The sequence below is a fragment of the Eptesicus fuscus genome, chromosome 5, assembly GCF_027574615.1.
Source record: "Eptesicus fuscus isolate TK198812 chromosome 5, DD_ASM_mEF_20220401, whole genome shotgun sequence".
Taxonomy (NCBI): domain Eukaryota; kingdom Metazoa; phylum Chordata; class Mammalia; order Chiroptera; family Vespertilionidae; genus Eptesicus; species Eptesicus fuscus.
In genome coordinates, this window is record NC_072477.1 from 100,190,571 (window position 1) to 100,218,181 (window position 27,611).

A 27,611-nucleotide genomic window follows, 5' to 3' on the forward strand; every position below is an offset into this window, starting at 1 on the left:
TCACAATTTACATTTAAGTCTTTTATTCATTTAGATTTTATTCCTGTATATAATGTAAGTTGGTGGACCAGTTTTTTTTTTTTTTTCATGTACTTGTCCAATTTTCCCAACAATATTTATTGAAGAGATTGTTCTTACTCCATTGTATGCTCTTGTCTCTTTTGTCAAATATTAATTGGGCAAAATGGCATGGGTTGATCTTTGGAGTCTCTGTTTTATTCCATTGATCTATAATGCCTGTTCTTGTGCCATACCAGGTTGTTTTGATGATAATGGCTTTATAGTATAGTTTGATATCTGCTATTATGATCTCTCCAACTTTGTTGTTTTTTCTCAAGATTGCTGTGGCTATTTGGAGTCTTTTTTGGTTCCATATACATTTTTTGGATTATTTGTTCTTGATGTATGAAATATATTGATGATACTTTAATAGAGATTGCATTGAATCTATAGATTGCTTTGGGTAGTATGGACATTTTAATGCTGTTAATTCTACCAATCCATGGACACGATATATGCTTTCACTTGTTTGTAACTTTCTCTATTTCTTTTTACAATGTCCTATAGTTTTCTGAGTACAGGTCTTTTACCACCTTGGTTACATTTACTCCTAGGTCTCTTATTTTTGTTGTTGTTACAATGGTAAATGAGAATTCATTATTGGTGTATAAAAGTGCCACTGATTTCTGTATGTTAATTTTCTATCCTGCTACTTTGCAGAATTCATTTATTCAAACTCATAGTTGTTTGGTGGAGTCTTTAGGGTTTTCTATGTACAATATCACATCAGCTGCAAATAATGAGTTTTTTTTCCCCTCCTTTCTAATTTGGATGCCTTTTATTTTTTCTTCTTGTCTGATGGCAATGGCTAAGACTTCCAAGTACTATGTTGAATAAGAGTGGTGAAAGCAGATATCCCTGTTTTGTTCCTGTTCTTAGGTAAAATGATTTTAGTTTTTGCCCATTGAGTATGATATTGCCTATAGGTTTGTCATATGTGGCATTTATTATGTTGAGGTATGATCCCTTTAATCCCCTTTGCTGAGAGTTTTTATCAAAAAAATGATGTTACATTTTGTCCAATGCTTTTTATGCATCAATTGATAAGATCATGTAATTTTTTCTTGCAATATGTTTATGAGATGTATCATGTTTATTGATTTGGGAATATTGTACCAGCCCTGCATCTCTAGAATAAATCCCACTTGGTCATGGTGTATGATCTTTTAAATGTAATGCTGGATCTGGTTTAATTTTGTTGAGGATTTTAGCATCTATGTTCGAGAGAGATATTGGCCTATAATTTTCTTTCTTTGTAGTGTCTTTATCTGGTTTTGGAATTAGGATAATGCTGGTCTCATACAAAGTGCATGGAAAGTCCCTTTATTCTTTCAGTATCTGGTAAGACTCAGCCAGCTGAGACAGACTGGTAATTCACTAAGCATAAGGGGAGTCTTCTAAGTAGTCCTGGACTCCTCAAAAAAAATGCCATCCAACTTTGTTATGGTTTCTGTTCCTGCAACTTGTGATATCAAAACTACTTCCTGGAATTGTAAAGTGCTGCTGGAATATATGTTCTTTCCCCTTCCAAGAAAAAAAAAAAAAAAGAACTTGGAAATCTTCTCTCCACTTGAATTTTTTGGAATGGTTTGAGAGGATAAGTTTGTTGTTAGTTCTTCTTTGAATGTTTGGTGAAACTTCCCTATGAGGCAGTCAGATCATGGACTTTTATTTGCTTGAAGGTTTTTTATTACCACTTCAAATCATTAGTTGTTATCAACCTATTTATTTCTGATTTCTCCTGATTGAGTTTTAGAAGATTGTATGTTTCCTGGAATTTGGCCATTTCACCAGATTGTCTAATTTGTTGGTATATAGTTGTTGATAGTATTTTCTTACAATCCTTTATATTCCTGTGAGGACAGTTGTTGCTTTGCCACTTTCATTTCTGATTTTACTTAATTGGGTGCTCTCTTTTTGTTTCTTGATGAGTCTGGCTAAAGGTTCATCAATCTTTTTTATCTTTTCAAAGAATTAGTTCTTGGTCTCATTGATCTTTTTTATTTTTATTTTTTAAATTTTTGTGTCATTTATAACCACTCTGATCTTTATTACTTCCTTCCTTCCACTTACTCTGGGCTTCATTTGCTATTATTTTTCTAGTTCTTTGAGGTGTTGAGGTAGATTGTTTATTTGGTATTATTCTTGCTTCTTGAATTAGGCCTGTAATGCTATAAAATTTGCTCTCTGGATTGTTTTTGCTGTGTCCCATTAATTTTGTTCTGTGTGTTCATTTTCATTTGTTTCCAGGAAGGTTTTTATTTCCTCCCTGACCTTTTTTATAGCCCATTCAATTGTTTAATAACATGCTATTTATCCTCCACCTGTTTGAATGTTTTCAGTTTTTTTATTGGTTGATTTCTAGTTTCATACCATTATGTTCTGAGACACTTGATGTGATTTCAATCTTCTTGAATTTAGTAAGACTTATTTTGCATCATAACATATGGTCTATCTTTGAGAATTCTCCATGTGCACTTGAGAAGAATGTATATTCTGCAGCCCTCAGATGAATTGTCTTGTAAATATCAATTAAATTCAGGCACTCCAGTATATTGTTTAAGGTTGCTATATTCTTGTTGATCTTTTGTTTGGAAGATCTATCCATTGATAACTGGGTGTTAAAATCCCCTACTATGACTATATTGCTGTAGATATTTCTTTTAAAGGCTACCAAGATTTTCTTTATATATTTAGGTCATCCTATAAAGGTCACATATATGATTACAAGGGTTATATCTTCTTGTTGGATCCTTTTAATATTGCAAATAGATAATATTAATAAATAATTATAGTATTAGTAAATAACATTATTTCTTTTGTCTCTTACTATGTTCTTTCTTTTGAAATCTGTTTTGTCAGATATAAGTATTGCTCTCCTGGCATTTTTTTGGTTTTCATTTGCATGAAATATTTTTTTCCCATTCCTTCACTTTCAGCCTGTGTGAATTTTTGGTTCTGAGGTGGATCTCTTGTAGACAGCAGATATATAGGTCATGTTTTCTTACCCATTCAGGTATCTTATGTCTTTTCATTGGAGTATTTAATCCATTTACATTTAAGGTTATTATTGATAGGTACTTGCTTATTGACATTTTTTTACACCTATATTTCTCTCTCTTTCTCCTCTTAAAGCAGTCCCTTTAACATTTCTTGCAATGCTTCTGGTTTGGTAGTGATGAAATACTTCAGATTTTAGCTTTTTTTTTTTTTTTTTTTTTTTTTGTCTGGGAAGCTTTTTATTTTGCTACAGTTTTATTTTTTTTAAATTTCTTTATTGATTAAGGTATCACATATTTGTCCTCATCCCCCCATTCCCAAACCCCTCCCCACGCATGCCTCCACCCCTCTGTTGTCCGTGACCACTGGTTAGGCTTATATGCATGCATACAAGTCCTTTGGTTGATCTCTCCTCCTTACCCCCACCCTCCCCTTCCTTCCCTCTGAGGTTTGACAGTTTTAAACAATAGCCTTGCTGGGTAGAGTTTCCTTGGTTGCATGTCCTTGGTTTTCATCACTTTGAATACTTCATGCCACTTTCTTTTGGCCTGAAGTGTTTCTGTTAAGAAATCATCTGACAACCATATGGGAAGAACCTTGTAGGCAATTGTCTCATCTTGCTGCCCTCAAGATTTTCTTTTCTCTTTTACCTTTGCCATTTTAATTATGGTGTGTCTTTGTGTGGGTTTCTGAGTGCATCTTGACCAGGACTTTCTGTTCATCCTGAACTTCTGTGCCTTCCCTCCTCCCTCCTTCCACCAGATTAGATAAGTTATCAGCCATTATTTCTCTAAATAAGTTATTTACCCCTTGCTCACTCTCTTCTTTTTCTGGCACCATATGATGTGGATATTGTAATGCCATATGTTGACCCAGAGATCCCTTAGACTTTCTTCATTTCTCTTTATTCTCTTTTCTTCTTTATGCTTTGTTTAAGTGCTTAAGTTTTGCTGTACTCTAATATGCTGATTCAAGTGTCTACTTTATCCAACTTGCTGTTGATTCCTTATAGTGCATTCTTCATTTCTGAATTGTATTTTTCATTTCTCGTATTGTATTATTCATTTCTGTCTGGTTCTTTTTTATTGTTTCTATGTCTTTTTTTAATATTTGCTACTTATTTGTTTAAATTCTCATTGAGGTCATCTATTCTTTTCCTTACGTCCTTGAGCATCCTTATAACTACCATTTTACCCTTTGCATCTGGTATTTTGGTTGCTGCCATTTCATCCATTGCACTTAATTTTTTTCTGGAGATTTCTCTTGATTTTTAATTTGGGACACTTTTCTTTGTCTCCCCATTTTGTTTCTGTGTATTAAATAGATCTGGTATGATTGTCAAACCTTTTATGTTGATCTTATGGTGAAGTTATCTTGTAAGACTCAGTGGCACAATCTTCCAGATCACCAGAGCCAGCTTCTCTAAGAATATTTCTTGTGGGTTATGTGCACCTCCTGTTGTTGAAGCTTGAATGCTGTTGCCTCTTTTGTGGGTAGAGTTAACACTTCAGGCTGGTGACTATAAGGCTAAATCTTGATCACCATGTATGAGACACTGTGCAGGAGCTGTCCCTAGAGCCAGGGTTGTTCCCAGAAGGGTATGTTGCTTGCTAAATCCCCTTTTGCCACTTGTTTGGTTAGTGGGGCTGAAAACCACCACTAATTATGTGGGTTTTTGCCCACTTGGGTGGGGTTCAGGTACACTTTGCTTACAGATATTGTGAGTAACTGACCTTGGACTACCTGTCTGTAACTCCCACTCTTTTATTTATTTGTTTAAAGTATTACAAATAGTAGTACGTATGTCTCCTTTTCCCCCCATTGACCTCTCCCTGGCCTCCTCCACCCCCAGGCACATGTCCTCACTCCAACTCAGTGTCTGTGTCCATTGCTTATGCTTACATGCATGCACACAAGTCCTTTGGTTGATCTCTTATCTCTCCTCAACCCACCCCTTTCCTTCCTGCTGAAGTTTGACAATCTGTTCGATGCTTCTTTGTCTCTGTATATATTTTGTTCATCAGTTTATGATGTTCTTTATATTCCACAAATAAGAGAGATCATGTGATACTTATCTTCTCTGATGGCTTATTTCACTTAGCATAATGCTCTCCAGGCCCATCAATGCTGTTGCAAATGGTAAGAATTCCTTTCTTTTTACAGCAGTGTAGTATTCCATTGTGTAGATGTACCACAGTTTTCTAATCCATTCATCTGATGATGGGCACTTAGGCTTTTTCCAAATCTTAGCTATTATAAATTGTGTTGCTATGAACATAGCGGTGCATAGATCCTTTCTGATTTGTGTTTCTAGTTTCTTGGGATATATTCCTAGAAGTGGGATCACCAGGAAAAATGGGAGTTCCATTTTTAACTTTTTGAGGAAACTCCATACTGTCTTCCACAGTGGCTGCACCAGTCTGCATTCCCATCAGCAGTGTTTCTTTTTCTCTGCAACCTCACCAACACTTGTCATTTGTTGATTTGTTGATTTGTTGATGATAGCTATTCTGACAGGTGTGAGATGTTACCACATTGTTGTTTTGATTTGCATCTCTCATATAATTAGTGACTTTGAGAATGTTTACATATATCTCTTGGCCTTCCTTATGTCTTCTTTTGAAAAGTATCTATATAGGTACATTGCCCATTTCTTGATTGGGTTGTTTATCTTTCTTTTGTTAAGTTGCATGAGTTCCCTGTAAATGTTGGAGATTAAACCCTTATCAGTGATAACATTGGCAAATATGTTCTTCCATGTAGTGGGCTTTCTTGTTGTTTTGTTGATGGTTTCTTTGCTGTACAGGAGATTTTTATTTTGATTTAGTCCAATTTGTTTATTTTCTCCTTAGTTTCCATTGCCCTAGGAGTTGTATCAGTGAAGATATTGCTTTGGCATATGTCTGAGATTTTGCTGCCTGTTGATTCCTCTAATATTTTTATGGTTTCCTGTCTTACATTTAAATCCTTTATCCATTTTTGAGTTATTTTTTGTGTATGGTGTAAGTTGGTGGTCTTGTTTCGTATTATTGGACATATCTGTCCAATTTTCCCAACAACATTTATTGAAGATACTGCCTTGACTCCATTGTATGTTCTTGCCTCTTTTATGAAATATTAATTGAGCTTAGTGGTTTGGGTCAATTTCTGGGTTCTCTATTATATTCCACTAGAAGCCCAATGCAGGAAGGTTCGTGCAGAATGGGCCTTCCTTCCCCTGTCTGCCGGCACTGCCTTCCTCTGGCCAGAGCTGCCTTTCTGCCTTCCCACACTGCCCAGAGGCCTGGAGCGGCTGGGGTGGTGCAGAATGCCTGCGTTGTCACCATGGCAATGATGCAAGCGTCTCACCCTGCCCCTGGTGCCTGCATATGCAAATTACCCCACCAGCTTTGTTGGGTTAATTTGCATACTCACTCCTGATTGGCTTGTGGGTGTCACTAAGGTACCGTCAATTAGCATGCTACTCTTTTATTAGGTAGATTAGTCTATATATGATATGTCTGTTCTTGTGCCAGTACCATGTAGTTTTGAGAACAGTGACTTTGTAATAGAGCTTGATATCTAGTATTGAGATCCCTCCTACATTCTTCTTCTTTCTCAGGATTGCTGCAGCTATTCAGGGTCTTTTTATATTCTAGATGAATTTTTGAAGGCTTCATTCTAGGTCTGTGAAATATGCTATTGGTAATTTAATGGGCAGTGAATTGAATTTGTAGATTGCTTTGGGTAGAATGGGTATTTTTTTTTTTTTTTTTAGAATGGGTATTTTAATGATGTTGATTCTACCAATATATGAACATGGTATGTTCTTCCATCTGTCTATATCTTCTTCTATCTCTTTTTTCAGTGTCTTGTAGTTTTCCAAGTAAAGGTCTTTTACCACAGAGTTAAGTTTATTTGTAGGTATGTTAATTTTTTGGGGTCAATGGTAAATAGGAATTTTAAAAATATCTCTTTCTGTAAGTTCACTATTGGTGTATAAAAATTCCATAGTTTTCTTAGCATTAATTTTGTATCCTGCTACATTGCCGAATTCATTTATTAAGTCTAATTTTTTTTTATGGAGTCTTTAGGATATTCTATGTACAGTATCATGTCATCTGTGAATAATGACAGTTTTAAGTCTTATTTTCCAATTTAGATACCTTTTATTTCTTCTTCTTGCCTAATTGCTATGGCTAGTACTTCCAGTCCTATGTTGAACAGGAGTGGTGAAAGTGAGCATCCCTGTCTCATTCCTGTTCTTAGTTGAAATGGTTTTAGTTTTTGCCCATTGAGTATGATGTTGGCTGTAGATTTGTCATATAAAGCTTTTATAATGTTGAGGTATGATCTCTCTATTCCCATTTTGCTGAGGGTTTTATCAAGAAAGGGTGTTGGATTTTGTCAAATGCCTTTTCTGTATCAATTGATATGATTATGTGATTTTTATCTCTCAATTTGTTTATGTGATGTTTCACATTTATTGATTTGCGGATATTGTACCATCCTTGCATCCCCGAGATAAATCCTACTTGGTCATGATGTATCATCTTTCTGAGGTAATGCTGGATCTGATTTGCTCAAATTTTGGCATCTATGTTCATGAGGGATATTGGCCTATAATTCTCTTTCTTTGTATTGTCTTTATCTGGTTTTGTTATTAGGGTAATCCTGGCTTCATAGAATGAGCTTGGAAGTGTTCCTTCCTCTTGAATTTTTTGGAATAGTCTGAGGAGGATAGATTTTAGTTCTTCCTTGAATGTTTGGTAAAACTCCCCTGTGAAGCTGTCTTTTTTGGGCTTTTGTTTGCTGGAGACTTTAGATGGCTGCTTCAATTTCCTCCATTGTTATCGGCCTATTGAGATTTTTAGATTCTTCCTGATTGAGTTTTAGAAGCTTGTATTTTTCTAGGAATATGTCCATTTCCTCTAGGTTGTCTAATTTTTTGGAATAGAGTTGTTCATAGTATTTTTAAAAAATCTTTTGTATTTCTGTGGGGTCTGTTTTTACTTTGCATCTTTCATTTCTGATTTTATTTTTTTGGGTCCTCTCTCTTTGCTTCTTGGTGAGCCTGGCTAGAGTTTCATCAATTTTGTTTTTCCTTTCAAAGAACCAGCTCTTGATTTGATTGACCTTTTGAATTTTTTTTTCTTTATGTCTTTTTTCCCCCACTCTGATCATTATTTCTTCCTTCAGCTCACTCTGTGCTTTTCTTGTTACTCTGTTTCTAAATCTTCACATTGCAGAGTTAGATGGTTTATTACCAGGTTTTCTTTTCTTTTCTTTTCTTTTTTTGTTAGGCCTTTAATACTATGCACTTCTCTATCAAGACTGCTTTCAGTGTGTCCCATAGGTTTTGGGTTGTTGTGTTTTCATTGTCTTTTGTTTCCAGGATTTTTTTTTTTGTTTCTTCTTTGATATCCTTGGTAACCCAATCATTGTTTAAAAGTATGCTATTCACCTCCAAGTGTTTGAATTTTTGTGATAGTTCTTATTGTAGTTTATTTCTAATATTATGCCATTGTGATCTGAGAAGATGTTGATATTATTTCAATCTTCTTGGATTTGGAGAGACTTTGCCTGTGTCCCAATATGTGGTCTATCTTTGAAAATGACCCATGTGAACTTGAGAAGAATATATATTCTGTAGCTTTGGAGTGGAATGTTCTGAAGATGTTGATTAAGTCTATCTAATCTAGTGAGTTGTTTAGGATTTCTGTGGTTTTTTTTTGTTTGTTTTTTTTTTTTGCTAATATTTTTTCTAGAAGATTTTTCCAGTGATGTCAATGGGGTATTAAAGTCTTCCACTGTGATTGTATTGCTAATGATATCTCCCCTGATATCTTTCAGAAGTTTTTTTATGGATTTGAGTGTTCCTACTTGGGTGCATATTTGTTTACCTGTGTTATATCCTCTTGTTGTATTGATACTTTTAGAATTATGAAGTAGTCTTTGTTATCTCTTGTTATGGCCTTCACTTTGAGGTCAATTTTATCACATATAAGTATTGCTACCCCAGCTTTTTTTTCTTTCCATTTGCCCGAAAGATATTTTTCCATCCCTTCACTTTCAGGCTGTGTGAGTTCCTTGATCTGAGGTGTGTCTACTGTAGACAGCATATATATGGTTCATGTTTTCTTATCCATTCAGTAACTCAATGTCTTTTGATTGGAGCATTTAATACATTTATGTTTAATGTTATTATTGATAGCTACTTGTTTGTAGCCATTTTTATTCTTAATTACTGTGTTTCTTCCTCCCTTTCTATTTCTTCTTTTTATAGCATTCCCTTTAGCATTTCTTGCATTTCTGGCTTGGTAGTGATTAAGTCCCTTAGCATTTTTTTTGGTCTGCAAATCTCCTTATTTCCCCTTCAGTTTTGATCGACATAGCCTTGCTGGATAGAGTATTCTTGGGGTCACTCCTTTGTTTTGCATCATTTTGTATACTTAATTCCATTCCCTTATGGCCTAATGTGTGTCTTTTGAGAAATTATTTCGTATCTGATGGGAAATCCTTTGTAGGTAACTCTCTGTCTCTCTCTTGTTGCCTTTAAGGTTCTCTTTTTGTCATTAACCTTTGCCATTGTAATTATGATGTGTCTTGGTGTGGGTCTTTTGGGGTTCATATTGTATGGGTCTCTTTACTCTTGTGTGACTTTTTTCTTCACCATATCAGGGAAGTTTTCTGTCATTATTTCTTCAAATAGGTTCTCTAATCCTTGCTGTCCTTCTTGTCCTTCTGGCACCCCTACTATATGTATGTTAATTTGTTTCATTTCGTCCTAAAGCTCCCTTAGGCTGTCCTCTTGTTTTTTAATTTTTCTCCAGCTGGTGTTCAGATTGGGCTTGTTTCTCTACCGTAGCTTCTAATTCGCCAATTTGGCCCTCCGTTTCTCCTAGTCTACTGTTGAAACCTTCCATTGCATTTTTTATTGTAGCCACAATACTTTTTATTTCTTCCTGATTTTTGCATAAGTTATTGATTTTCTAGTCCATCCAGTTTATGAACAATATGACCTTTACTGTAAATTTTCCCCCGACATATTGCATGCCTTCATTTCATTTAGTTCCTTGCTTGGCGATGCCTCTTTTTCTTTTCTTTGGGGATTATTTCATTGTATGTCCATTCTAGCTAGCACCAGAAGTTCCAAGTGCCGAGTTGCAGGGGCCTGAGCCTGTGTGGCAGAAGCGTCGTGCCACCCAAGCATCACTGAAGAGCTCAGGCACTGAGATTTGTGGCTACTGTGGGTCAGTGGGAGTTGCATGTGCCAAGAATCATAGTCCCTGTGCATCTTGGCCCAGAATGATACTTATGGGGGCTCAGTGTGGCCTCATGCATTCATCAGGAATCAGAATCCCTGTGCATGAGCATTGAGAATCGGGATCCCTGTGTGCATGTGCCAAGAATCAAAGTCACTGCTGCTCAGTGCAGTTATGCATGTGCACGCTAAGAGTCAGGGTTCCTGCATGTGCACACACCAAGAATCAAAGTCACTGGAGCTCGGCACAGCCTTGTGCATGTGCCAAGAATTAGAGTCCCCGTGTGTGCAAGCCAAGAATCAAAGTCACTGGTGCTCACTGCAGCCTCATGGGCATGCTAAGACTCAGTCCACATGCACGTGTGTGCCAAGTGTCAATGTCCCTGGCCTGCTAGGGGCACCAGGTTGCACAGTCACCCTGTGTTGGCGGGAAAGCTGTTTGTGTTTTGCAGGTTGTGTGGGCTCTATGCTGCTGTGGTGAGCTGGCGGTGAGGGCATTGCATTCTCTGACGCACAGGAATCTGTAGCCAAGATGTCTGGAGTCTTGGTGTTTGTGGGTCTTTAGCTGTGGTAGCAGGTCTTTGTTCAGAGTGGCTGTAGGGTCTCAGTTTGTATCTGAGGCCAGTCTGGGTGGTGGTGAATCTGGGATCCTAGTCACAGCAGTTCTGCCCTTCAAGATGGCATGGTTTCAGTGCCAGCGCGGGCCACCCAGGAGTGTTTGAAGTAGCAGCAGTGTCTCACAGTCTAAGACTGCCCAGTCTGCCAGCCCCTGAAAGTCCTGCAGGATCTAAATGTCCTGTGTGCATGTGCGCGCACTCGCGTGCACACACACACAAACACACCACATGTCCACACACTCCCCTTTCCCTTCTTCATTCTCTCCCTCTCTGCCGTCCTACTGCTTGCCATCTTCCAAAACAACTACCACTTTTTGCACTGTTTATATCCATGTCTACCTGACCAGCATGTGCATGGGAGGGGTTAATCTGTATAAAAAGTCAGCTTCTTTCAGCTTAAAGCTGGAGGTAGATTAATAAAAGACTGAGGCTCTCTGATGTCTACCTCCACCTGTCAGCTACTTCACCTCCTTCTAAGGTTGACTGGTCTTTCTTCAGAGCCTTCCAAAGAGAGACTAGGATAAGCTCTGGCTAGCCGAGATAGGGCTAGTTGGTCCCTTACTTGGGGTTCATGCAGTCAGGCACTCAACCAGGGGAAAGTAGCCCCTGGTAAGCCAGCCCTCCCAGTCTCTTCCAGAGTCTCCAACTGTATTTCCCCAGGAGGATTCACTGCAGCTTCAGGTTGGCTACAAATAGCCATCCCCTTAGCAAGAGAAATCTCAGCCACCCTGGGCTCATGGTAATAGATCAAAAGAGTCCCATTAGGGATGTTGCTGGCCCAGATCACAGGAGTGGTTCAACTACTTCGTCCTGGTCCCAGATGATATGCTCTGGGGGGTCTCACACTATGAATGTCCCTGCTCTGAGTTGTCCTCCCTCATCCCAACCAACAGAACTGTGCCTAGCATGGGTATTGGGAACTTGGCAGGACTCATCCAAACAGTCTTTTAATGTAGGTGATGCCCACAAGCCTGTAGGAGGGTGGCAAGCAGTCTTCCCATTCCTGAGGCAGTACAGGCCAAATTCACAGGGGTGTTTGGATTTATCTCCCTCCAATGTAGACACATAGCCAAGCACTCTCCCATCAGGCTCCTGTACAGAAGCCTTCCTGGGAGACGAAGTCCAAAAAAATCACAGATTTTGCACAGGTCCCCATTACCCTGTGTCACCAAATCAAGCCGGATGGAGCCAAAGATCAGCCCTGAATGACACTCAGATCTCTGCATGGTTGGTCTCAGCAGGACTGGGCCTAAATTCTCACCTCCACAAGAGCTATGACCCAGCAGGACAGAGCTAAAAGTCTGAGCCCTGTGCAGTTTCCTGAGCCACTGAACTCAGCAGTTTGTGGAAATCAGAGTGGCTTAGCATGTGGGCAGACTTATTTGCAGTGGGGGTGGGGGAGACCAGTCTTTTTTTCCCAAGTGACACAGTTTAGTCTGTCTGGGCCTCTGCCAAAAGCCTTCACAGAAAATAAAGGGCCTCTGAAAGTCACTGCTTAGTTGAGCCAGCATACCTCTTCACAGGACCTGAGTATGGCAGCATAACCTCTCTTGTAGTCAGAGTCCAGACTGTAAACTTCCCAGGCTGGTACAGTTAACAATAAGAGTGTTCTTCCCTCAGAGGGTATGGTCTGATTTTCCTAAGTGGACTGAATCCTCACTGATTCCCATCACCAGTTTGCTACACAGCCTTCTCTTCCTATATCTCTTGCTCTAGGTTCAGGATCCCTGTGTGGGGTTGAGACCCCATGCTCCTAACAGGAGGTTTTCATACCTTTGGTATCCATCCAGCTTTTCAGATGCAGGGTCCATCTCTTTCAGTGTCTCCACCATTCTTACCAGACTCTAAGTGGCTTTCTCTGTAATCTTTGGTTATAATATTTCAGATTGCCTAGCATTCAATTGTTTTTCAGGTTGATTGCTCTGTAATTTATATGTAAATTTGGTTTGGGGCTGGGAGCAAGGGCCTACAGCCTCCACCTACTCTGCAGCCATCTTAGAAACACCCTTTTATTTGTTGCACTTATGTTTATCTCTCTCTCTTTCTCTCATTTCTTTTATTTTCTCTTCCTCTTAAAAGCAGGCCCTTTAACATTTCTTGCAATACTGATTTTGGTGCTAATGAATTCCATTAGATTTTTTTTCAGGCCGGGGGTGGGGGGATCTCTTTATTTCACTTTCAGTTTTAAATGATATCCTTCTAGATAGAGTAATCTTGGTTGTAGATGCTTGCTTTTCATCACTTTAAATATTACATGCCAATTCATTCTTTCCTGAAATGTTTCAGTTGAGTAATCAGCTGATGGCCTTATGGGAGTTCTTTTGTAGGTATCTAACTGTTTTTATCTTGCTGCTTTAAAGATTCTCTCTTTGCCTTTAACATTTGCCATTTTAATTATGATGTGGTTTGGTGTCAGCCTCTTTGGATTCATCATCATTGGTATGCTCTGTGCTTCCTAATCTATGTAACTTTTTCCTTCTCCAGATAAGGGAAGTTTTCAGCCATTATTTCTGCAAACAAGTTCTCCATTCCTTGCTCACTCTTCTCTCCTTCTGGTATTCCTAGGATGTGGATGTTCTTATGCTTGACATTATCTCAGAGGATAGATATTTCTCATTATTTTGAGTTCTCTTTTCTTTTTGATGCTCTGCTTGGGTGTTTACTGTTACCTAGTCCTCTAAATTGCTGATTTAATACTCTGGTTCATCTAATCTGCTGTTAGTTCCTACTAGCATATTCTTCATTTCTATCTGGTTCTTTATTTATGGTTTCTAGATCTTTTTTATTTAAAAAATATATTTTATTGATTTTTACAGAGAGGAAGGGAGAGGGATAGAGAGTTAGAAACATCGATGAGAGAGAAACATTGATCAGCCGCCTCCTGAATGCCCCCTACTGGGATGTGCCCACAACCAAGGTACATGCCCTTGACTGGAATAGAACCTGGGACCCTTCAGTCTGCAGGCCAAAGCTCTATCCACTGAGCAAAACCAGCTAAGGCTCTAGATCCTTTTTAGAGGCCCAGTAAACTAGAGGCCTAGTTTACTAACTCTTTGTTTATGTTCTCATTGAGATCATCTACTCTTCCCCTAAGGTCCTTGAGCATCTTTATAAACATTGTTCTAAGCTCATATTTTGGTTGCTTCCATTTAATTGAATTCTTTTTTGGGGATTCCTCTTGTTCTTTCATTTGGGGCATTTTTCTTTGTTTCCCCATTTTATCTCTGTGTATTAAGTAAGCTCTGCTATGATTCCCAAACTTGTCATGATGGTTTTATAATGTAGGTGTCTTGCTGGGCTCAGTGGCACAATCTTCCAGATTACTTGTGCTCCATGTTCATGGAATGTTTCTTATGGGTTATATGTACCCTCCTATTGTAGTTGGTTCTTTCATGGGTGGAATTTATCCTTTTGGTTGCATGAGTTGTTGTGCAGGGACTGCCCTCCAAGGCAGAGTTATTCCTAGCATGGTCTTTTTCTTTCTGGAGTCCCTCTTTGGGTGTGCTGTTTGTGAGGCTAGTTGGTTCAAGCTCTGGTGCACTCAGAATCACACTACTGGTTATGTTTGTTCTGGATTCACTTGAGCAGAGTTGAAATACAAGTTGGTGTCCAACATTGTGTGTATCTTTCTGTAACTACCACATCATTCACTGTTTGAGGCTGTATCTACTGAGCCCAGGTGTGCATGAAGGGTCCAAAATATATAATAAAGAATTAATATGCAAAGTGACCCTCACACCCTCACACAAGATGACTGCCCCCATTTGGTCAAAGATGGTCGCCCCCATGTGGTCAAAGATTGCTGCCTCAGGGGAGGGTAGTTAGGGGTGACCAGGCCTGCAGGAAAAGGCAGTTGGGGGTGACCAGGCCTGCAGGGGAGGGCAGTTGGGGGCGACTGGGCCAGCATGGGAGGGCAGTTGGGGGTTACTGGGCCAGTAGAGGAAGGCATTTGGGGACAGTCGGGCCTACAGGGGAGCAGTTAGGTGTTGATGAGGCTGGCAGGGGAGTGGTTAGGGGGTGATCAGGCTGGAAGGCAGGTGAGCGGTTGGGAGCCAGCAGTCCCAGATTGTAGAGGGATGTCTGACTGCCCACAGGGATCAGGCCTAAACTGGCAGTTGGACATCCCCTAGGCATCCCAGATTGGAGAAGATGCAGACTGGGCTGAGGGACACTCCCCAGTGCATGAATTTCATGCACCGGGCCTCTAGTCTGTATATAAGGGTCAGCTTCTTTCAGCTCAGATCTGGGGTAAGTTCTGTAAAAGGTCAGGGGCTTTAGGTCCTCCTCCACCTGTCAGCTACTTTGAGATTGCCTGGTCTTCCTCCAAAGCCTCCCAAAGAAATATTATAGACTTGGACCAGGCTGGCCACCACCCACATACCCTGCCACAGGTTGTGAGCTTGGTAATTGGAGCAGCTGGTTTTGGGATGACAGGGCTAGTGGGTCCCACATCTGCAGGTCATGCAGTCAGGCACTCAAAAGAGAGGAAAATGGCCCCTATGCCAGAGCCAAACCACTAATTCTCTGCCAGATTCTCTAACTCTAGCTCCCTCAGGTGGAGCAATGCTAAAGTTTCAGGTTAGGTGCCGCCAGCCATCCCCTCTGCATGAGCAAGCTCAGCAAGATGGAGCCACTGGGGCTCAGAGGGGACAGATCAGAAGGATCTCCCATAGTGGGTGGTGCCAACCAAGCCTGCAGGAGTGGGCTGAGTACTTTATTCTTGTTCCAGACAACAGCTTTTGAGGGAGAAACACTTTGAATGTCCCAACTATGAGTAGCCCTCTTCCCTTCATTTAATTGAGCTCAGCGTGGCAGATTCAAACAGTTTCCTGTTGGGGATTATGCTGAGAAGCTCATAGAAGTGGGACAGGCACATTTTCCCCTTCCCAGGATAGCTCAGGTTGGTTTCACAGGATATAGCAGTGTCCCCTCCCATGATGTGGCCACATAACCCACCCATATTATCCCTGGACAAAAGCCTCACTGAGGATAATGGTGCTCTGAAATTCACAGCTGTGTGTGGCAGTCTGATATCCTTGCATGACTGAACTCAGCAGTACAGGGCCACAGAGTGTATGGCAGACCAAAGCTCTGCCATACAGACCAAGTGATTCAACAGGTCAGCAGGGAGGTATCATTGTGCAATTTAGGTGGGGAAGAATGGTCCTTTTTAAAACCTACACAGTTCAATCACGTCTGAGTCTCCTCCAAGAGCTTCATCAGAAAATGTGAACCCTAAGGGTATAGCCAGTAGACCTGAGTGAAGGACTTGACAATGTCAGAGTGGTGTCACCAGGAGTTGGAAAACCAACAGTGTACTCCTCAAGCTGGTGCTGTAGCATTAGGGGTGCTCAATCCTGGGGAAGTGGTGTCTGGGTCTCTCTCAGACTCTCTTCTCTCCCAAGTGGACTGAACCCTTACAGATTTTCACCACCAGATGCTATGCAGGCTCCTCTTCCCATATCTGTTGCTCTGGGTTGGGGATCCATGCATAGATTTTAGATCTCAATTCTTCTGGGATAGGGGCTTACAGCCCACATATTTCTTGGCTTCTCAGTCATTGCCTGTGAGTGTACAGCTAGCCCTTTCCATATATTTGCTCTTCTTACCAATCTCTTCTTTAAATTGGTTATAATATTACAGTTCAGCTAGCCTTCAGTGGTTATTCAGGTTGACTGCTGTAAATCCAGTTTGGTGCCAGAAAGAGGTGAGTGTCACTTCTTCCCACTCTGTAGCCATCTTGGAATCTCTTACATTTAAGTCTTTAATCTCTTTTGGGTTTATTCATATATGTGGTGTAATAATATGTTCTATTTTCATTTTTTGCATGTATATATCCAATTTTCCCTACACCATTTATTGAATAGATTTTTTACTTCATTGTATGTTCTTGCTTCATTTGTCAAATATCAATTGACCCTATGGGCATGGGTTTATTTCTTGGCTCTCTACTCAGTTCCTTTAATTTCTATGTTTATTTTTATGCCAGTACCATGCTGTTTTGATTACTATGGGTTTGTAGTATAGTTTGATATTTTGTCTAGGCTCTTATCATCTTATTAGTGGCCCAGTGCAAGAAATTCGTGCATGGTGGGGGGGTCCCTCAGCATGGCCTGCACCCTCTCCAATCTGGGATCTCTCTCACAATCCAGAAATACTAGCTCCTAAGCCAGTGGTTTTCAACCTTTCTAATGCTGCAACCCTTTAATACAGTTCCTCATGTTGTGGTGACCCCCAACCACAAAATTATTTTCATTGCTATTTCATAACTGTAATTTTGCTACTGTTACGAATTGTAATGTAAATATCTGTGTTTTCTGATGGTCTTAGGCGACCATGCTAGCGGTTCTCAACCTGCTGTAGAGCCTAAGACCATCGGAAAACACAGATATTTACATTACGATTCATAACAGTAGCAAAATTACAGTTATGAAATAGCAATGAATATAATTTTATGGTTGGGGGTCACCACAACATGAGGAGCTGTATTAAAGGGTCACGGCATTATAAAGGTTGAGAACCACTGTCTAAGCACTCACCTGCCTGCCTGATACCCCTAACTGCACCCCTGCTGGCCTGATGGCCCTAACTCTTCTGCCCTCCTGGCCTGATCTCCCTAACTGCATATATGCTCTCCCTTCCTGGCCTGATCCCCATAACTGCCTAGCTGCACTCCCCTCCTGGCCTAAACCCCCTAACTGCCTATGTGCTCTCCCTTCTTCTCTGAGCCTTCAGACCCTGGCACAGGAGTGCTGAGAGCTCTCTGCCAAGGCCCTGCCCCCATCCTAATTCCTCCCCTCTTGGCTGGGTAGTGCCATGAGGGCCTGTATGTTCCTCTGCCAGGGGGGCCACCCCCTGTGTCAGCCTCATGTCCGGTGGCACAAGTCCCCACCCCCACCCCCACCCACCAGCTCCTGTGTATGTGCAGCCTGGTTGTGACTGTGACACCATAGGACCAATTAGCATATTACCTCTTTATTGTATAGATAATGCTTGTTAAATCTTTACAAATTTTTTTTAGTTTCTTTTTACTTGTGGAGTTTAAAACTGGTCAGTATGAATACTTTTAGCAATGATAATTAAACTTTTTAAAACTATCAAAGTACTTAATAATTATTTAATTTTACATTTTCTATATTGAAAATTTCCTATAAAGTTAATTTAAAATGTTATATTGTACCATATTGCATACTTTGAATTTTAGATTTTTTTTGTTTTTCTTATATATAGAAATGGATTCCATATGTTATATATTTCAGATAAGAAATGAAATCTTTTCTTTTCTATATTTTCATTGATAATTAAAAGTTTAGTGTATACATCATACTTGCAAGAGTTTTTCCTAAGAGAGGAGGGAATGGGTTTGGGATTGTGTTGACAGTTTCAAAAATGGGTGGAGTTAATAAGGAAAGCTACTAAAAAAGAGGTCTTGGAACAGAAAAAAACAAAACAGAACAGGTCAGTTTGGGCAGTTATTCAATGGCAATCTTCCATTTTGCCTGGGTGAGAATGTACTAAAGAGGTGTCTATGATGATATGCATAACAGATCCTGCCCTTATACATCTACTTGCTTGGTGAGTAAAAGATGCAATACTTAGATCTTCAGAATTAACAAATGCTTTTGGAACCAGGAGGAGATTTATACCACTTCAGTGATGTTGAAGACTGTCATGTCAAATTCTGTCAGCATGATTATTATATAAAAGCTACAAAAATATATGCTCATAATTATATTATTGTAGTGTCTTAAAATGGAGTGATGGATAGGTAGAATATTAATGTAAAGTGGACAATAGATGACAGAAATTAAGCAAGACATAAAATATATTTAGATTGTTTTTGGTAATTTACCCAACAATAGAAAATAAATCACTTGCTTTACTAGTATTCATTTATTGAGTATAGGCTACCTTTCATAGCCCTTTGATACTCTTTTTCCCTCCTCCTCCTCCTCCTCCTCCTCCTCCTCCTCCTCCTCCTCCTCCTCCTCCTCCTCCTCCTCCCCTTCCTTCTCTTCTTCCTTCTCCTGCTCTTTTCTTTTATCATCCATACAAACAACAAGGGTCTAGAGAGTATGCCTAACTTCCCTTTTTAGAGACATTACTTTGGCGGATGTGAATCTGAATGAAATTCTACTTGAATTCCTTTCTAGTATTTTTCAGTCTTGCCAACTCAAACTTAAATTTTCTTCTACACTGGAATGCCAGGTCAACAATCATAAACCATGACATGATCACCCTAGTTCAGAATCATAGAAGCTGATCCTGTGTTAACTGCTGGAGAATAAATACCCCTTTTACCTTAAAAAAAAAAAAATTAAACCAGAGCTTGGTAATTGACTATGGTGGAAGACAATAATCTTGTAATGTCAAAACTGTTATAGAGAGATTTTAATTTTATTTTCATTCTGAAATGAAATTGTGGAAAAATACATTTGGAATAAATGTGACTAAAGGACAACTTCCAAATAACCTTGTGCTATACTTTGGTGATCAAATCTTTCTTGTTCTTTGGCCTATTATAACCTTAAATAACTATTATGTTAAGTGCTTTAAATGTTACTTAATTCTGTGTATCTGTTTTAAATAGCAGAAGATATATTACCTTTAACTTGTTATCAAACATCATATTTGTATTATTATTAATTGATAGTTATAATTGATTATTTAAATATTCTTAAAGATTCTTCAGTTACAAATTAAAAAAAAAATGTTCTTCACCTAATCTAACACCAGATGTTTTGTAATTCTAAAGATCAGAGAAGAAAAGCGCCACCTCTGCTATTTCAGATATTTCACAGATCCTCAAGTCTCAAGATGGATCAGCTTTTTCAAAGAGTTCAAATGAAATTTCAGCTGATGAAGACCCTTTAACTCTATCAAAGTCCCGTGATAAATCATTCACAAGCAAAGAAATTCAAGATTTACAGTCTGTTGGAACATTGCTTCCAGGGAGTGAAACAGTGGGCATTTCACCCCCTATTGTTTCTAAAAAAAAGCCAAGGGGTAGTGTTATCTCAAAGGTAAGGCATAGTACAATAATTTGGGCACCATTTACTTTGGGTTGCTAGACTCCTTCAATATTTTGAATAAATGTTAATTGAAAACATCAATATTTTCTTACAAAAAGGGAATTAAAAGTTTACCTTTTAATACTACCTGTTTCATTTTTAAGATGTTTAAAGTAATATTTGGGAATCAAAATAATATTTTAACAAAAAAATTCTAATCTGTATTGACAAAGAAGTGTTTTAAGTTATAGTTTTAATGATAAATTAAAAGATACATGATTCCTAATTGAAACAGAAAATGATTTCATATTAGATTCATCTACAGAAAAAATTTTATACATTAAGGTAACTATAAAAGCATAGTCATTTTTGAAATAATTTTGTATACCTTATATAAGACCTACAAAATTATCAGCATTGCTCTTGTTAACATGATACTTATTAGAAAATTCTTAGGGCAACGTGCAGGAAAAATAAAAATAAAAAAAAAACATAGTTGACATTTATTCACAACATATTTTTGTCATAGAAGTTATTGAAGTGGACTTATAAAATAATTTTGTAAGTCATTTGAGTTTGCTAGAAATTGATTCAGACTAAAATGTAATCTAAATTCGAATTATAATAAATAACTATTAATTGATTATAATTATTAATTGCTTGGGTTCTATTCACATTATTACATGTTCCCAAATGCTTCTCAGATCTATGAATTGTTCTTATTTTTAAATTTTATACATTCAGGAAATAAAAGTAAACTGTTTCTGCAATGACATTGTAGATATGAATAAAATAATTTTCTCTCTCTAAAAGAAGGTAATTAGAGTTTGAAGATATATCATTTGTAATCATCATACCTTTTGTTATTAAGGCTTATATTTTAGAAGAGAAATTACAAAGTAAAACTGAAAAACAAACTTACCAAGAAGAAAGAGAATTTCAAGGTAAAAATATGTTTGTTTTGTAAGATAAAAATGTGAGTGCTTATGTGTTACCCTGGTATAATCCTATATAATAAAAGCCTAATATGCTAAGTGTCCTGTCATCCGGTCAGCCATTGAACCAATAAAAGCATAATATGCTAATGATATGCTAAGGATGCTCAATCGCTTGCTGTGATGTGCATTGACTACCAGGGGGCAGACACTCCGACTGGTCACTTAGCTTGCTGATGGGGTCCGGCTGATAGGAACTAAGTGAGATGAGTTGGACATGCCCTGAAGCCCTCCTGCAGTCCCTCCCTGGCTGGCCAACCTCCTGTGTCCTGGCCCTGATTGTGCACTGGTGGTGTCCCTCAGCCTGACCTGCACCCTCTTGCAATCCAGGATCCCTGGGGAATGTTGGAGAGCCAGTTTCGGCCCGATCCCTCAGGCCAGGCCAAGGGATCTCACTTGTGCACAAATTTGTGCACCCGGCCGCTAGGTATAAATAAATGAAGAAAGGACATTATTAAATATAAAAATAACTCCTTAGATAGTCAAAAGATGATCTAGCAATATATTGATAAATATATAAAAATTAATTTTGATGATTTAATATTACTGAGAGAATCTGTTTAAACTAAGATCTGTACAAAAAGAAATGATATCTTTACCGTAACCAAATAACAGTATTTAGAACTACATAATATACCAAAAATTCATTAGGGTATAGCAAAAAAAAAAAAAAAAAAAAAAAAAAGGAAAGAGGATGATTTGTGGTATAAATAATATTATAACTAGATTTTTAGGTATTTGATATAAAATATATTTAAAACAATGGTTAATTTGTTCTTCCTTTCAAACATACAGAACTTTTACTAGTATAACCAACTCACATGTTATTGCATTGTACTTAACTTTGAAAATAAAGTTCAGCAGTTCTGATGTAGTTAGTGTGCAGGAGTACCACTCTTCTATTGTGCTTTGAATTTGAAATTAAAAGTGTCTGTTTCATTTCACCTATGATGATTGGTTATCTGAGGTAAATATTCTTTTTTAAAATAATATTTTCTTTAATTCCTCAAAGTGTAACCACCAAGGGATCTTGGTTGCCTGTCACTATTTAGTCCAATTATGCAGAGACAGGGTTGAATCATATATGAGCATTTATTTCAATAATGCCAGCAGTATGGGAGAGCAGCAGGTCATTCACAAAAAAATCTGCTCTGCACCCCATTATAAGCCAACTGCTTATATTTGGTAGAAGGACAAGACTACTTGAGGAAGTAGGAATTACAGGTATGGGAAAGTGGGCATGGGATAACCATGCAGGCTGGGGGATGCGGGGAAAGGTTACAGAGAGGGAGTGCCTCTGGGCACCCTGGATGCCCTGGGACCAGATTACAGGCAACAGGGGCAGGGAGTTGTAAAGAGCAGGTGCCTCCAGGACTAGGTGCCACTAGGTTGTGAATCTTCCCATAATGATAGGCAGTTCTCTGAAGGAGGACAGACTGCTTTCTGATGTTAGCTTCCATGTCCCAGGGTATACAACTCTCAGTGAGGTTAGAATGTGCTTTCGCTAATCAAAACAGTACCATCATGGTTAACAGAGAATCCTTAATATTTCTTACTAGAGGCCCGGTGCACGAAATTCATGCACGGGGGGGGGGGGGGGGGGGCGTCCCTCAGCCCAGCCTGCACCCTCTTCAATCTGGGACACATCAAGGGATGTCCGACTGCCCGTTTAGGCCCGATCCCTGTAGGCTCCCAACTGCTCGCCTGCCTGACTTCCTGATTGCCCCTAACCGCTTCTGCCTGCCAGCCTGATCACCCCTAACCACTCCCCTGCCAGCCTGTTTGCCCCTAACTGCCCTTCCCTTGCAGGCCTGCTCACCCCTAACTGCCCTCCCCTGCAGGCCTGGTCCCCCCACAACTGCTCTCCCCTGCAGGTCTGGGTCCCCCCCAACTGCCCTTCTGCAGGCCCAGTCTCCAACTTCCCTCCTCTGCCAGCCTGCTCACCCCTAACTGCCCTCCCCTGCAGGCTTGATCACCCCCAGCTGCCCTCCGTTGCAGGCCTGATCCCTTCCAACTGCCCTCCCCTGCTGGCCTGATCACCCACAACTGCCCTCCCTTGCAGACCTGGTCCCTCCCAACTGCCATCCCCTGCTGACCATCTTGTGGTGGCCATCTTGTGTCCACATGGGGGCAGCCATCTTGTGTGTTGGAGGGATGGTCAATTTGCATATTACTCTTTTATTAGATAGGATAATGGTAGCCGGTCCCCAATATATTCTATTTCTGCCCCTAACAAAAGGACTGGTGGATTTTTTGAAATAATTAATTAGAGTCAACAAATACTATTTCTGAAAATATGAGGGTAGGATGAAAGATTATTTTCTAACAGATCTCTAAGGTCATACCTATTCCCCATGTACACTGGGCATACTTTGTTTACTTTTGAAATATTTTTAAAATTTTTAAAAAAATTTCCTATTACAGCTGATAGTCAATTTTATATTAGTTTCAGGTGTACATCATAGTGATTAGATATTTAGATAACTTATGTAGTGATCCCCTCAATAAGTCTAGTATCCATTTTGACACCATACATAGTTGTTAGAATATTAGAGGCCCGGAGCATGAAATTCATGTGTGGGTATGGTCCCTAGGCTTGGCCTGTGATCAGGACCATCTTCCCTGCCTTCCTGCAGCCTGCCCTGCCACACACCCCTGGTTCCCTGTTCACCATCGGATGATGGGAGCCTGCCGAACAGAGGGAGAGACTGAGAGGTCAGCTGTTTCCCCCCACTCTAATCACTGGCCCCGACCCTGCCGCAGGTCACCCTCTGTGTGTGGGGTGACCGTTGGGGCAGGAGATTTGGCCTGGCACCACCCATGTCCTCCACCTCCAACCCCCGGCTCCCCATTTGCCATTGGGTGATGGGAGCCTTGTGGCTGGGGAAAGGGACTAAGAGGTGATCACTGTGCCTCATAGTGAGTGGTTGAGCGATCGTTCTGGTTGTTTCACTGTTAGGGTCAATTTGCCTATTACCCTTTTATTATATAGGATTATTGACTATTCCCTATGCTATACTTTATATCCCTGTGACTATTTTGTAACTGCCAATTTGTACTTCTTAATTCTTTCACCCTTTTCACTTAACACCCAATCCCAAACCCATCGGATAATCATTAGTTTGTTCTCTGTATCTGAGTTTATTTCTGTTCTGTTTATTTTGTAATAGAGGCCTGGTGCACAAAATTTGTGCACAGGAGGGGGATCCCTCAGCCCAGCCTGCACCCTCTCCAATCCGGGACCCTTTGGGGGATGTCTGACTGCCTCTCACAATCTGGGACTGCTGGCTTCTAACTGCTCACTTGCCTTCCTGCCTGATCTCCCCTAACCTCTCTGCCTGCCTGATCACCCCTAACCACCTCTGCCTGCCTGCCTGATTGTCCCTAACAGCTCCCCTGCTGGCCTGATTGCTCCTAACCTCTTCTGCCTTGCCCCATACCCGGGACCTAGGATTCTCTCCTCCAGCCAGGCGTAGGTACCTAGGACCCGGGCTTTCCTCCCTGTGGTCTGCTGCAGCCACCCAGGACCCAAGCTGGCTTTGCCCAGGCTAGCCGTGACTGCAGGGGACCGTGAGCAGGCGACTTCACCCAGGCCGCAGCCTCAGGCACCTGGGACCACGGGGTGGGTGGCTTGTTCCTCTCCCAGGCTGCAGCCTCAGCTGCTGGCACCTGGGACTGTCGGGCAGGTGGCTTGTCCCTCTCCCGGGCCACAGCCTGGCTGGTCCCCATTCTTCTCTCACAAGCTAATTTGTGCCTGGCTGGTCCCCATTCCTCTCTCCCCAGTGTTGAGTGTCTGAGCTGTTAAGGGGTGATGATATGAGGGTGTGACAACCATTTGCATATTAGCTCTTTATTATATAGGATTTTAAATTCCACAAATAATTGAAATCATATGGTAGTTGTCATTCTACATTTGACTTATTTCACTTAGCATAATACCCTCTAAGTCCATCTATGTTGTTGCTGGTGGTAAAATTTCATTATTTTTTACTATGGCTGAATAATATTACTCTTTATTATGGTCATGATGTCTTCTTTTGTTCAAAATTTATTATGAATTTTCAGTTGAGATAAATTTTATCAATCGATTGAATTTTTATTATGATAAAATATACATAATAATAAATTTGCTATTGTAATAATCTTCATGTATACAATTCATTGGCATCCTATATAATAAAGAGGTAATATGCAAATTGACCATCATGCCCTCACACAAGATGGCCGACAGGGGAGGGTAGTAGTGGGCAATCAGGCCAGCAGGGGAGGGCAGTGGGGGGCAATCAGGCTGGCAGGGGAAGGAAGTTGGGGGCAATTGGGCTGGCAGGGGAGTAGTTAGCCATTGATCAGGCTGGCAGGAGAGTGTTTAGGGGGTAATCAGGCTGGCAGGCAGGCGAGAGGTTGGAAGCCAGCAGTCCCAGATTGTTGGAGCCCTTGTGGAATTGGGCCTAAATGGGCAGTTGGACATACCCTGAGGGTTCCCAGATTGGAGAGGCTGCAGGCTGGGCTGAGGGACACCCCCCAGTGCACGAATTTCATGCACTGGGCCTCTGGTTAATTATATTCACAGTATTGTTCAACCAACATTACATCAATTTCCCCAATTTTACACCACCCAAAAAATAAACACATTAAATATATATCATCCCTTCCTGCTTCCATCCAGCTTCTGATAACCTCTAATTTACTTTCAGTTTCAATGATCATGCCTATTATATTGGAATCATATAATAATTGTCCTTTTCTGTCTGGACTATTCACTTAGCATAAGTTCATCTGCATTGTAGCATGTATCATAATCTCATTACTTTTTTAAAAAAATATATTTTATTGATTTTTTTAGAGAGAGGAAGAGAGAGGGATAGAGAGTTAGAAACATCGATGAGAGAGAAACATAGATCAGCTGTCTCTTGCACACCCCCTCCTGGGGATGTTCCCACAACCAAGGTACATGCCCTTGACCGGAATCAAACCTGGGACCCCTAGGTCCGCAGGCCGATACTCTATCCACTGAGCCAAACCAGTCTTGGCATAACTTCATTACTTTTAATCTTGAAAATATTTCATTGTATGTAAATACCTCATTTTGTTTATTCATTCATCTGCTGATGAACATTTGGGTTGTTTCCACCTTTTGCATATAGGGAATAATGCTGCTGTAAACATGTATAGAATCTGTTTCAATCTACATTTTCAATAGTTTTTAGTAGAAGTGTAATTGTTAGTTTATATGCTAATAAGCTTAGCTCTTTGAGGAACTTCCCAACTATTTTCCACAGTGGCTGTACCATTTTACATTCCCATCAGCGACATATAAGGATGCAAATATTTGCCAACACTTGCTTTTCTTTTTCTTTGTAGTCAGTTAGTAGGTAGAAATTGTATCTTGTTGTGATTTTGATTAGCATTTTCCTAATTACTAAAAGTGGTAAGTATCTTTTTGTGTGCTGACTGATATTGGTGTGTCTCCTTTGGAAAATGTCTATACAAATCCTTCACTCATTTTATTTTTAAACCATATATGAGCATTTATTCCAATACTGCTGGTAGTATAGGAGAGCAGCAGGCTGTCCACAAAAATATGCTCTGCCACTCCTCTGTCTCCCCACTACCATAAGGCAGCTGCTTATATTGGGTAGGAAAAAGATTACATGGGGAAGTAGAAGTTATAGGCATGGAGAAGTAGGCAATGTGGGCTGGGGCAGGACTCCATTGTTTGGGCAACAATGTTGTTAATCTTTCCATGATAATAGGCAACTCTTGAATGAGAATGGACCACATTCCTAGGTTGACTCCCAGGTCCAAGTTTGACTCCCAGTTCCCAGTGACATACAACTCCCAGCCAGGTTAAAATGTTCTCTCTTTAATGAGAACAAGGTAATTAAGGTTAATAAAGCATGAATAATATTTCTTATAAGTATAGCTAGTCCTCAATATTCTATTTTTGCCCCTAACATTTCCCCACTGCTGTTTCTATCATCTCATATCTATGAGATTAGTTTTAGATGAAAAGTCTCATCCTGCTTGAAAGCAGTTCCTAGGAATGGAATTCAGGGAATGCAGGATCTAAAAAAAGAGGAAGACATTGAATACAGCAGCAAACAATCACACTAATAAAAGAGCAAGATGCTAATTGGCTGTACTTGTGTGATGCCCACCAGCCAATCAGGAGTGAGTATGCGAATTAACCCTTTGCACTCACTTGCTTTTTTCTCGATTCCTTTATTCTAATGCTAACCGTGTCGAGTCACACTCAACATCTGAGTGCAAAAGGTTAACACAAGAAAGATGGTGTGTTAATGTGCATATGCAGGCACTGAATGGCTGGGGGCGGGTCGTGCCACACCACCCCAGCTGCTCCGGGCCTCTGGGCAGCGTGGGAAGGCTGAAAGGCGGCTCCAGGCTGGAGCGGAAAGGCGACTCCAGCCAGAGCAAAGGCGGTGCCAGCCGCCAGGGGAAGGAAGGCCCATTCTTGCATAAATCTTCTTGCATGGGGCCTCTAGTTATACTATAAAAAATAAACAGGAGAAAAATTAAAAGGAATTCCTACAACCCAGACAGGTTGGGTTGCCAGGAAGTTAGCTTGGATACGTCAAGTGCAAAAAACCATTCTCATTGTTTTACCTTGGAGATGATTTCCTTATTTTGTTGAATGTTGTTTGCTATCAATTTAGAATTGCCAGAA

At 40.0% G+C, this 27,611-nt stretch overlaps 1 protein-coding gene across 2 annotated transcripts in view; it reads left to right on the forward strand.

The window, feature by feature from the left end:
- The window catches only part of LOC103304446 (coiled-coil domain-containing protein 7-like), a 430,240-nt gene that overhangs the window by 240,105 nt on the left and 162,524 nt on the right, over positions 1-27,611 (forward strand). Inside the window, exons 18-19 of one of the 2 annotated variants that reach the window (XM_054716612.1) lie at positions 19,676-19,943; positions 20,803-20,875. In XM_054716612.1, the coding sequence (XP_054572587.1) occupies positions 19,676-19,943; positions 20,803-20,875 (341 nt within the window). Of the gene's footprint in view, positions 1-19,675; positions 19,944-20,802; positions 20,876-27,611 lie in introns of those variants that run through there. The other variant, XM_054716613.1, reaches the window with a different exon arrangement.